At 37.9% G+C, this 13028-nt stretch overlaps 1 protein-coding gene across 1 annotated transcript; it reads right to left on the bottom strand.

Moving 5' to 3' along the window:
• Positions 1–7106: 7106 nt before the first annotated feature.
• Positions 7107–11669, bottom strand: LOC120424488 (40S ribosomal protein S4). Its single transcript, XM_039588631.2, has 3 exons — positions 11536–11669; positions 10755–11013; positions 7107–7775 (listed from the first exon to the last, which is right to left on the bottom strand). Exons 1-3 carry the CDS (start codon positions 11536–11538, stop codon positions 7249–7251), a joined length of 789 nt encoding a protein of 262 aa, XP_039444565.1. The 5' UTR covers positions 11539–11669; the 3' UTR covers positions 7107–7248.
• Positions 11670–13028: the final 1359 nt, after the last annotated feature.

The following is a 13028-nucleotide window of genomic DNA, read 5'->3' as shown; positions in this document are numbered from 1 at the left end:
AAAAAATAGGTACACGAATTTTTATTGAGGTTAATCAATTATTTTTTTTCATAAAAAAAATCCCTAAAATCCATAAAATTTAATTAAATTCTTAATTTGTTTTAGGGGAAAAAAATTTGCATCTTTAAAGCCATTATGATTTATGGAGCAAAATTTTGCCGAGCTATAATTTATTTAAATAGTGAGTTTTTGCAAAAAAAAATAAATTCTGTACTTTAATTTTTTGACTTCATTTGTTTTTGTAAAAGAAATGATTAAGTTCACCTTTTCCAAAATATAGCCATTCAAAGTTAAATTTTGTCCGATAAATTTAGTTTTTTTTAATTTACAAAAATATTTTTCGAAAAGTTCAGAAAATTTCCTACAATTTCGTCTAAGCAACATTGAAGATTGGACCACAGCGTATAAAAAAAAAGAAACAGGAAAATTATTTTTTTAAGTCTCACAGTCTCAGTTTAAGTTGCTTTAATTTTCTGAACTTTTCCAAAAAAAAATGTTTTCAGGAATGGACAATCATGAAAACAATCTAAAAAAAACAAAAACTTGAATTTTTCGGACAAAATTTACGTTTGAATGGCTATAGTGCACTTAAACAATAAATTGTACAGTAATTTTCGATTGATAGTTCGATTATCTCTGTAATATAAAATTTTGTGATTTTCTACATGTATGTAACCCCTTAAGCAAAGATGGAGTTAAGAATGGTGCGCGCCCGAAATTTCAAAATCACGCAGTGGTACCAACATTACAAAAAAAAGTGCCATGGCATGACAGCCACACTTTTTTTTTGTAATGTTGGTACCACAGCGTGATTTTGACATTTCGGGCGCGCATCATTCGTAACGCCATCTTTGCTTAAAAATCTGGATACATAAAAAATGAGGTCAACAAATTGTAAGTACAAGATTTAAATTTTTAGCAAAAATCAATTTTTTTTTTTTTTTTTTTTGGGAGGGTGATCCAGCCGCACATCGTTGATGTTGAAACCTCTAAACTGGGCCCTCGTCCTGTCACGTCTGTCAGCAGTCATGTCGTACATTACAACTAGAATCAGATCTGCCAATGAATTAGTACACTTCGACCAAATAAACACTGACGCTGTATGGATCTGACTCTAGAATAAATGCACAGTTGTGTGTTATTCATAAGTCCAACTTATTCAATTATTCATTTAAGTCCAAATATTCATTTGCTAACTACTTTGGATTGAAAATCTAAACTTTAATCTAAAATCCTCTAAACTTAATGTTCAAAAGTAAACGTTCCTTTAACTGTTGTAGTAGTACTTCTATCAAAAACAATAAAAATTTATGAACTGATATACAAATAGGATAGAAATCGCGGTTTGAAAAAGAAATGACCATTTACGTCAAAAGATCCGTAGTTCCTCGATTCGCAACAATGGTCGATACAACCATAATCCGAAAACCGTTAGTTCAACAGATCAACGAATTTTGTCCGATATCATTACATTATTGATTGATCGAGACTCTATGGACAATTTGACATAAAAGAATGCCTAGTATTCTACATCTATCAAAGTTTATTGACAGCATTACTCTAGCTTAACAATTGCAACTAACTTTAACATCAAATAGATTTGGAAAGGACACAGGTTTATTTTAAATGCTAATGCTAAGCAACAAATCAACTCTCGAGTTTTTTTTGAAAAGGTCCTATAAACAAAATTTTTACTTTTTGCTTTTTGGGTGTTTTTGAATACCCCTGACTCAAGGCGGTTCTAAAAACACCCAAAAAGCAAAAATTTAAAATTTTGTTTATAGGACCTTTTCAAAAAAAACTCTAGAACTGTACTATCCTGAAGACCCAACCTAAATCCCACATTGTGATAGTGAAAAAGTCACAGGAGCAGCGGTGTCTTGTGCAATTGTGATATTTTCACTATCGGAGAACTACCTAGTTCACGAAGACAGCTTATCGGTCAACGCTTAAGCCCTGGGGCTGCGGCAAAGCGAGTTCTCGTAGCATGAAGTGGTGTCCATAGTGCTTATAAAAAATAATGTTTACCCAAATTTTAACTAATGCACTAGGATCAAATCATGCCCCTTGTCTTTACAAGGCCCAGGGAAGTACAAGATTTAAATTTTTAGCAAAAATCAATATTCAAAAAAAAGTCATAACTCGTCGGCAAAATTTTGGTCTATACTTCTGATGGCTTAAAAGATGCGGGGTTTTGTCTCCTAAAACATATAAAAAAAAATTCAAAAATAAAAAATACAGATTTAGCGAAATTGAATTTTTGTGAAAAAAAAGTTAGGCCGTCGCAAATATTTTTCAAAGTTGATGTCGCAAAAGTTCAAATTTTCAATGGAAATTTATGTGCAATCAACTGAAGTTAATTCAAAATGCATTCCCCTTCGTTCAGACACAGACAACAGACGTAGCAGCTAGAACCAAATAATTTGAAAATCGAGTGTAAAAACATGGCGGGTGATAAACTAACGCCACCTCGTAGTCTATTGCCACTTGCAAGAATAAGCCTGAATGTAGACTGCAGTGCACCACAGCTTTTGGTGCTGCATGCTGATTCTCATCAACTTGATTTCAATGATGCTATTTTTTTTTAAATAAATTAAATTGTTTGCTCTGAAAATAACTAACAATAATTACCTTTGACATTTCAAAACTACACTAGACTATCTCGATGAAAAGAGGCATGGGACATACACCACGTCTGGCCCCGCCTTAACATAGAGAAAAAAAAATAGACGGTTCTTCAATCTATCTTTTAACTTCCAATTCCATAAGGCTAAACAGGGATCAGCACGTATTTAGTAGTAAGCATGTTTGAATATTTTAAGTCTTCAAGGCAACTGGGTTTCATTTTCCGTAACACAAAGCGTTTCACCGACATTTACAGTTTGAAAGCTCTGTTTTGTCCGCTCTACTCTGGAATACAGCTCTGTCATTTGGAGCCCCTATTATCAGAACGGCATGAAGAGGATCGAAGACGGGCAACGCAGGTTCATCCGGTTCGCGTTACGTCGCCTGTTCTGGAACGATTTTTTTCCGTCTACCCAGCTACGAAAGTCGGTGCCTCACCTCGACACTCTCGAAGTTCGTAGGAACGTCGCTCGAGCCCTCGTAGTTACTGATTGTTTAGCCTCTGGACTGAATTGCCCTGCTCTTTTGCACCGCATAAACCTTCACGCGCCAAGCCGACCCTTACGCGATTCTACCTTGATTCGACTCCACCCTACTATTTACTGGATGCACGGCGCTTTATCCGGTATTCTACGAATCTTTAATCGTGTATCGTTCCATATTGATTTTAAGTTTGTCCCTTGACGCCCTCAAGGATAGGATTCTCTCTCATTTTAGAGGCTAATTAGGGAGTTAATTTTATGTGTAGCGATTGGGCTCAAAGGTGCCTGTTGATTCGCACAATAAACAATCGGACCATTTTGGATCCGAATCTCAAATGATCTGAATTTCAGACGTTATTCGAAGTCAAAGGTGTACTGTTACACAGCACTTTATGACGCTCAGGAAGCCCCGGTCACATCGACCACCTCGTTAACCCCAACGCCTCGTAGGCGGATTCAGAACGCGATTTTAATTCTTTGAGATTACAGGACTAAATACTAACTTTTTAAATGAAGACCCAGAAAAATGAAGGAACTGAAGGAACCGTAAAAAAATGATGAAGTATCTTGCAGTTACAAATGATTTCGCCGAGCGTGGAGTTCTGAAAAGAACGTTGATGATCGTGAAGACTACGTCTGGGTCCGCCGGCTGAGCTGCTTAACATATTTAAAAATCAATAAAGAGCAGCCAACGATGTTGAATGATGGCTAGGCTAATCTAATAATCATAGCATTTACGCCGTGTCATTATCGGATTTAAATTACGGGTTTCATGCATTCTAGGTACTTGAAGTTTACATCCGTGCTAGGGAAGCGCTTTTCGATGACCTATTTCATCCATTCTGGGTGCTTGAACTTCCCGTTACTGTTAGGGATGTGCTCATTTTGCTTACAAATTTTCTGCATTTAGGGGAACATCATCTAACTCCATCGTGCCTCTAATGTTGCCATATCAGCACTTAAACGTACAATTACAGCTCATAAAAGGCGTTTTCAACTGAAATCGAGTGATAAATAGCTCAATAGGAAGTGAGCAAACAAGTTTCTATCAACAGTTTTACAAAATAGGTTGTTTAAATAGTGAAAACCAGCCAATTGGATGGAGTTAAGAGCGAGAATTTTTATTGGACAGCTTTCGTTCTCGTATTAAGTAGCTCAAGAGCTTTGTCCAGGTTTCGGAGGAGGTCATCGTGATTCGCAATTCGCAATTTTCAGTGTAAGAACGGGCCTTGGCCGATCTTATGCACTAGGTTTCCGACGAACACACACTGCCCTTACACCTACATCTTACCCTTGCTCTGAGTCAGTACGAGCAACACGCTAGAACACGCTTTGAGTGTACGTGCCAGGCATGCACACCTTATTTTCCGGTTACGCATTTTAACTCGGCCGGGGTGGTACATTACGTAGGGTTTGATGTAAGTATAAGCGCCTAACCATTTACAGTGTGCCTAACAATTTTCATTAAAGCAAAAACTGTTTTATTTTTAGTTTGAATTCAAAAACTATTTGTTATTTTACTGTGTATTGTTTTCTCCTGAAATCTTTCCTAGTGTTGAGTCGTGTTTATATGTTGCTATTTCTTTTGTCGCGGTGTTTTGTTACAATTTTTGGTCCTAAGCATGTTATAAAAGTTTACCAAAAGTGCAATAGTAATATTTGTGTTAATCCTTTCCATAAATTGAGTAAGGGCTCAAACCTCACTTGTTTGAAGAAAAGGGTGAAGATTGCTGCTCCTCGCTCTTGTCCGCCACTTCGGGCTGACCATCATCGGCCGCGTCCTGGTTCTGCCAAGCAGGGCTGGGGAGTAGCGCATTCTCGAAGCCCGTTGGAGTATGGCAATCAGGCAATGATGGAATTTCAAATTCAAATATAACCTGCCCCTCCTCTTCTTCCTGCTTCTGCTCGACTAATTTTGTGTAGTGTAAAATGTTGCTGTTTAAACTACACATTTTTTCCATTGCGTCTCTGATGTCGTTTTCTGTCTCGGCTATTAGCAAAAACCTTGCCACATCGCTCACAATCTCTACGTTGATCAGCTCGTTTTCTACAGATATGAAAAGCTCTACCTGGGAGAATTTTATTGCAGCTTGAGCAGCGTGGCATTGTTGCACAATTGTTGTATTTCTTCTTGTGCAACTTCATCACACTCAAATGTATACTTCGGTACGGGCAGTCAGGACATTGGTATTCTCCATCGAACTTCTTGAACTCCTGGTAGTCTTCCTGGATTCCGCCAGCTTCTGGATTAGTTTCCATCACTACTGAGCATTTCGGAAAGATTATTGCAATAACCTTCTTAGTATCCCCGGTCCAAACACATTTATATCCGGATGCAAAGAAGTCGTTGACGCAATTTTTGTACTCCGACTTCTCATACAAATCAAGCCTTGGAAACGAAGATAGTCCCTGCTCGAACATCTTTCCAGTTAATGTCGCGGGTGTGGTTGCTGAGGTTTATCAGAGTAGTAGCATTCCAAACACGGTCCAGCGGTTGTTTGTAGGTAGAAGTGTAGTAAATTGTACTGCAGCTCTTTTGGTCGGATCGTTTATCTCGAGTGAATGGACCCACATTTTGACACAAACGTGGTCGCAGGTAAACACTCGTTTGCACCTGGTGCAGAAGTCTCTGTGCATACACTTTTTTTCGGGAAAAACTTCCGAATGGATTCGGGAACGAATTACTGCATGCGGACAGTATCAGCAATATGTCATTTTTGTATAGCTTTGGAACATTCTTACATCAGTGCGCTGCTGCTACGCCACGGCTACTCGGTCCATTGGACAAATGGCTTCAATAAAATCTGTGAATTTTAGCACATTTGCCCAATTTTTCACCCCACTGCACAGAAACAAACAAATTTCTCCTTTGAACCATTCCGGGCAACGATCCTTTTTTTTACGGCCCTGGTGATTTTCAGAAGCGTTCCGCGTTCGAGTCTAAAAATGAAAATGTTTAATGATGACAATTACTCTAAAATACGAGCGCAACCTGTCAAAGGGCTACACGTCACACAATGTCCCGGAACATCCCAGGGGGAACTCGGGCCGCCTTCGGGTGGGGGGTAATTTTGACGTTTGATCGCATATTAACGTGAGGACTTCCATCATTGCCATGATTTTTCGTTCAAAGATATAAATTTTGCGTCGCTATCAATATTTTGACAAAATTCCTTCAACAAGTTGTTCAGAATAGTACCATACATGTGTTGATACTTTTTGGAAACGATTAACCCATTCCTTGTAAAGTTATGGAAATCGTCATTAATCAATGATTGCCAACTAGGACGTCAATGACTGTACCACAAACTTTAATAAATTTTGAAACACATTTGACTTAGATCAAAAATTCCTTCAGTGGCTTCAAGAAGGCATCAAACGGCACATGCTGATTCATTTTGGTCCAGAACATCGTTAAATTGAATTCAATACAGAGCATTTTAAAGTGATGATCAATTTTCTTCGAAAATGATCAACGGCTTCACCTTTTTTTTCATAAAATTATTTTTATTAGGTCCTTTTCGGTAATGGGACCTAGTTAGGACCGAGTCGGCTTTTGTAATTACATTTGACTTAATAATTACAGAGGATCTTGTGTGTAAATGTTAGTGGGAGGGGAGCCGATTACCCGCGGCCTACTCGGGGTTAGTAGGGAAGGGATTGATGTTAAAGACGAGGCGTGGGAAGGGAAGGAGGATTGTGTAGGGGTCTTAGTTGGCTCTGCTGGCCTTTGCTTTTGTCCTCGACCGCAACTCGGTGTCCAGCTGCTGGGGCGATCTTGCTTTGCTTCCGGTGCAATCCAGAAACGACGGCTTTGTGCGAAGGCGAGTTATACTAACAGAAGGGGCTTCACCTTAAAGGCTGCAATATTATAAAATATTATATACTTACTCATTTTCATTAACTATAACACCAACATTGCCGTCAACGTTTTCGAACAATGTCGTGGTAACGCGCAATACAAGGAGGTCATCGTGATCTAAAGATACCAAGCAAGTGTGCGATTTTCAGACTTTCGCTTTTTAGTTTTTATATTTCCAGCATTTGAATCATGGTGGCGGCTTTCAAATGTACCCACTATGCACTAAAAATACATCAACCAGTATGCAGCAGTGGCTTCTTACACTTATCGCGGAATTCTTTAGTGGGCAGCCTTGCTGGCCAGTCGCTTGTCGCGCTCCTCGGCGATGGACAGCTTGACACCCTTGCCCTTCGGCAGCGAGATGAACGCCTTGGTGCCCTTGCCGATGATGAACACGTTGGTCAGCCGGGTGGCGAAAACGTGTCCGGTCGAGTCCTTGATGTGTACGATCTCGAACGATCCCGGGTGCTTCTCACGCTGGATCACGGTACCGCAACGACCCAAATTTCTTCCCCCGGTGATCATGCACAGATTGCCGGGCTCGAACTTGAGCACGTCCATCACCTTGCCGGTCGCGATGTCGTACTGGATCGAATCGTTCTGGTGGATGATCGGATCCGGGTAGCGGATGGTGCGCCCGTCGTGGGTCAGGATGAACGGCACCTTCTTCGGGCCGATCTGGACGCGCTTCACCTTCAGCAGCTTGTACTTGGCCTCCTCCGGGGTGATGCGGTGGACGGTGAAACGGCCCTTGACGTCGTAGATCAGGCGGAAGTTCTCGCTGGTCTTGTCGATGGTGATGACGTCTGCAACAATTGAAGGGGGAGTGTTGTTAGATGAAGGGTTTTCATGGACAAATGCTTATTTGGACAACTTTTTGAATCCAGACTGTTTGAGTTTGCTTAGCTATGAAATTAAAAAATATTTTCAATGAACAGTCAAATATTTCTGCCACATGAATATTGATCAAAATATTAAATAAATGTTTCTCGTTTAAATTGCATTTTTCTCTTTAGAAAAATAAATTTGCCTTTTTTATTCTTTTGTGATCTAACCTAAGATACGTACTTTTGAGACAAACAAAGCTGAATCATGTTTCAATTATTCAAAGCAAACTAAAGTTTTTAGTGTTTTGCCGTTTACACAGACCGACTAAATTAATTTCTGAAGATTGAATTGCAAGCTAGAATCTTTGTACAATTTAATATTTAGAAGAAAGGAAAAATATGCCTATTCTAATCACCTTTCTATTAACGGCTTACCATCACTTTGGTGTTAAATTACAGATTTTAATCAAAAATTTTGAATGTCTCGTTTAGTATTGATAAAACTTAATGTATCTTTAATCAAACTTAGCAAACAACTTCTCTTGGATGATTTCTTGAAAAATATTAACCCTTCAAAGCAATTTCGAGTTTTTTTAATTACGTAAAATCAAAACAATAAACAAGGTGACCAAACAAATCCCATTTTCAAATTCCCGACTTTTTCCCAACTTCAAATCTCAAGTAATAGGCATTTCATATCAAAAGTATGGTTTCAAATAATTTTTTTTTATAAAAGTAAAATATAAAAGCCAACATCAACAAAAAAAGAACTTTAAATGAATTAAAAAAAATAAAATTATTGAAATTTTCGTAAAAACATAAATTTAACAACAAATTCCAACAAAAAAAAAAACCTTTTAAAAATGGAAGCACTCATTATTTTGATTCAGATTAGAAACACAAACAATTATAGAGTTTTTTTTTTTTTTTTTTTTAAAGTCCAATAAACCAAATTTTTAGTTTTTGCTTTTTGGGTGTTTTTGAAACCTTGAGTCAGGGGTATTGAAAAACGACCAAAAAGCAAATACTGAAAATGTGTTTATTGGACCATTTAAAAAAAAAAAACTCCAGAATTAGTCTTTGCAAAATAACCAAAAGTTTAAAAATATTTATAATTTCAATGATTTTTTTTTAAATTGGAAATGACAAATAGTTAAAGATAACTGAATTTAAAATTTTATTCTTTATTTTAAAACATGATTGCTACTACAGTAGTTGTTCGGTAACTGGGCGTTGTTTAACTGGGCTGCTTTTTAACTGGGCGCTCGATAACTGGGCCGTTGCCCAGTTAAAAAGCAGACAAACGTCAAAAAACCAAAACAAACGAAAATGACCGAGGGGTTAATGGATGCAAAAATCATATTCAATAATTAAAAAAACTATTTTCAAACTTTTGTTTAATTTCAAGTTACAATTGAAGAAATATGAAAAGTAAGCATTGTAAATAAATTTGAGTAACTTTTATTTTTATATTTCATATGGAAAATATTATGCATCGGTGGTCCCCTCGTTATTTTTTGTTCAGCCCAGTTAACGAGCAACATTCGGTGACTGGGCTAGGTTCTCAGCCCAGTTACCGAACAACTACTGTATTATTCTTTCAAAGAATTCAGAAAATATCTAGGATTACTTAAAACTGTTTTTACAAAGTTTCCTTTTATTTATTTTTTTAAATTTTGTTAATATTGATTTTTTGAATTGATGTTTATTGAACTAGTTGTCAGTATTTAACTGCCTTATTTTTTTATTTTTTTCAATGAAAAAAAAAAACAGTTTGATAAGATTCTTTGTTTTGCCACTTACTTTATATGAAATTATCGAAAGAACAAATTCTTTAGACATATTTGGAATAGCTTATACCAACATTTGTTAGATTTGTTTTTTTTTTTTTGCAAATTCCAAGTTTTGTTTTTTTAAAAGGTCCTATAAGCTATTGTGTTTCATATGTTTATAGGTCCTATTAAAAAACTCAAGAATACATTTTTTTTCATGTTATCAAAACGGAAATTAGTTTTTTTCATTCGGAACGAACAACGGAAAGATTTTTTCACTGTTTAAGTTTTCCGAAAACAGAAAATCAAGCTTTATCTAGAGTAATTTACCCATACTCACAAAAAAGTTCAAGGGAATCATTTGGAAAAAATATGTGAAATGACTTAATGAATTTAGTTTAACAATAGAAAATATTTTTCACAAAAAACAAGTTGGAATCTTTTTTCAAATATACAATCCAATGTGATAAAATGAAACAGAATCATACGTTTATGCTAGCCTTAATCGTTAAAATCAGGCTCAGTTTTTATATTAGTTTTTCTTTAAAAATTTTGTCGTTTTAAGTTGGAGTGTAAACAAGAGGTAATGTTCGATAAACAAAATAATTTAAAAAAAAACTTTTGATTCATAATAAAATATTATAAAAATCTGCATCAAATACATCCACTGTTTAGTAGGATTTTTAACGTCTTAAACACATTTTCATTCTCAAATAGATTGAAATAGTAAAAGGAACCCTAAATTTAAAGTAAGATGCTAAAGAAGAATTGAGTGAATTTAATTTGAAAATTGTAGAAAATATTACAAAATTATACAATAATTAGATTTTTTATCCAAACATGTATGCTTGAGATTCCCGGCTTTTCAGATTTCTCGACTTGAGTGACCACCCTGATATGAAGTTGTTTGTAAGCTCTCATTTTTTGGAGCAACATTTCAAAAGGGCGCTAAGAAATGTGATTCAAACAGGCACATTTTGATGATTATGAACTTTTGTACACCATCAAAAATGTTATTGGTAAACCACACACAAGAGTTCAAGGTTCCCAATGACCGTCGACGGTGTTTGCTCTGGGCCAGCTTTTTGACAAGAAAACTCGTACGATTTCGATGTGATCCTGCTTCGATAAGGCCCGTTTTACCCCGCACACACCCACACCCATCCTCAAGGACCAACCCACTCACCCATGAATCCGGCCGGGTAGTTGATGTCGGTGCGGACCTTGCCGTCAATCTTGATGTGACGCTGCATCACAATACGGGTGACCTCGTTGTTGGTCAGGGCGTACTTTAGCCGGTTGCGCAGGAAGATCACCAGCGGCAGCGACTCCCGCAGCTTGTGTGGGCCGGTGGACGGCCGCGGGGCAAAGGTACCCCCGGTCTTGTCCAACATCCATCCCCGCGGGGCGTTCAGGCGCTTCAAATGTTTCTTCGGACCGCGAGCCTACAACAAAAATCAGATGATAATTAGTTAATGAGCATAAAGTTTAGTAATTTGAGTTGATTCAAGAAAGATAAATTGCTAAATTCCGGTTCCATCAATGGCGGTGACAGCTGAGCTTTGATCGGCTAACCTCCTTTCGCCGATGTCAACAATCCGATTTCGGTGCCGGATTTCCCTCAAAATGGATTCTTCTTGCAACGAAATCACTTTCAACGTCCTTCACCGGGCATCGGTTCCAGTTCTTCACGACACTTCAAAGCCCCAGCCATGGCTTGCCGTGGGGGCATTTCCTCCTTCACAGCCCTCAATTTACTCTGCCTCCAAATATCAACAACCGCTTACATGTGCCAACTTAAATCCGCCAAATTCACACCAAATCCGCACAAATCGCCGCAAAACTTACCACCACCCCGACGCCACTACTTTTCGCCAAAGATTCACGCCCATTTCAGCGCCACCGTGGCCGTATTTCCACCGAAATTTAGCAATTTAACTTTCCGAATCGAGCGACACGTTACTTACCATCTTGATAGTTTGAGGCGAAAAGAAAACTACAAACGACAAGCGGCCGGAAGTTGTCAACGGCAGTTCAGTGGATCCGGCGCGGTGACAGCTGCGGCGGCGCGTGCGAAAAGGGCGGGATTGGACGCGACGCGACGTCGAGGCGGGATGAATGGGTGACGTTCGGTTTGAGTTTGAAATGCACGTTATTTGGAATAGATGGAAACTCATTTAAAATTACCCAAGTAACCAATCAGCACACGCAAAATCCTGGTAACACAGATCTGTGTAAAAAAATTACACAGGTTGTTGAACATGTTCTAGCTGTCAAAACTGTGTAATTTTTCAACACAGATCTGTGTAAAAAGTTACACAGATTTTCGATCAGCTTCCCTTTTAAATCCGGGTTAAAAAAGTGTTGGCATTTTTTCAGCAGTCAGAGCAACCAGCAGTTAGCAAAGATGGTGAGTAATTTTTCTAAAAAATATTACATTAATTGCTTTTATTAAACAAGTTCAACTTTCCAGATAGCGGACCTGTTGCACTGGAATCGATGCGGTGTCCAAGGAATTGTTAGTTGGTCAAGAGTCGGCGGATGATGGTAAGAAAATTATACTTTATATTCACAGTCTTACCCTAACCTAACTTTATATTTTTTCATAGCGTTGATTGCATGAATGATGTCAATGAAGCCAAATTCCTGCGTCCGAGAGCCTAGATGTGCAGGCCCTGAGGTGGAATGCTCTGCCAGGAACGTATACATCATCGCTCCAAGAAAACTAGTTCACTTTCCGGGACCAAACTAGCTCCAACATCGTCTAATATGATATCTTCCGGAAGATGTAAAATAATTCAGCAACTAACCTAGCGACAGATACTGTTGAACATCAATAAACATCAATTTTGTTTTATTTTGATTTAATTTAAGTATTTAAGACGATTTTTTATTAATCCAGAAGTAAAAATTGTGCCTGAAATAATTTACCCAGATCTGTGTAAAATTTTACACAGGTCGCTGGTTGAAAAATTACACAGATTTGACAGACAACGGCTGTACACACTTCTGTGTACATGCCTTTTACACAGATTCTGTGTATTCCCGGTTTTGGGCGATCTGTGTCAAATTTTACACAGATCTGTGTTATGTGGATTTTGCGTGCACTAAATATAGTCACTGTTCAGCACTAACAGCGCATTTACAGCTGCGGATAAAAGCTAAACTGTTTTGACATCTGCACCAAAAGCGCTTTTACAGCAGGTTTGCAGCTGGTTTTGGACTTTATATTTCTGTTTTACAGCTGGGCCCCTACTATTGTTGTTCCACCCCTGCAAAATGTCAAAAAAATGAAGAGGCAAAAATATTGTTGTCCCTTTCCATCTCTCTCCTCTGCTTTTCTCTATTCTATTTTTGGGTTGTTTGCTACTTTGCCGACTCAGCTGACTGGGAGGGGAATTTGAATTATTTGCTTGAACTCTTGGTAGTGCCGATGCGATGCTGGATGTTGATGATGTTC

The sequence above is a fragment of the Culex pipiens genome, chromosome 3, assembly GCF_016801865.2.
Source record: "Culex pipiens pallens isolate TS chromosome 3, TS_CPP_V2, whole genome shotgun sequence".
NCBI classification, from domain to species: domain Eukaryota; kingdom Metazoa; phylum Arthropoda; class Insecta; order Diptera; family Culicidae; genus Culex; species Culex pipiens.
This window is presented reverse-complemented; position numbering and strand designations above follow the sequence as displayed.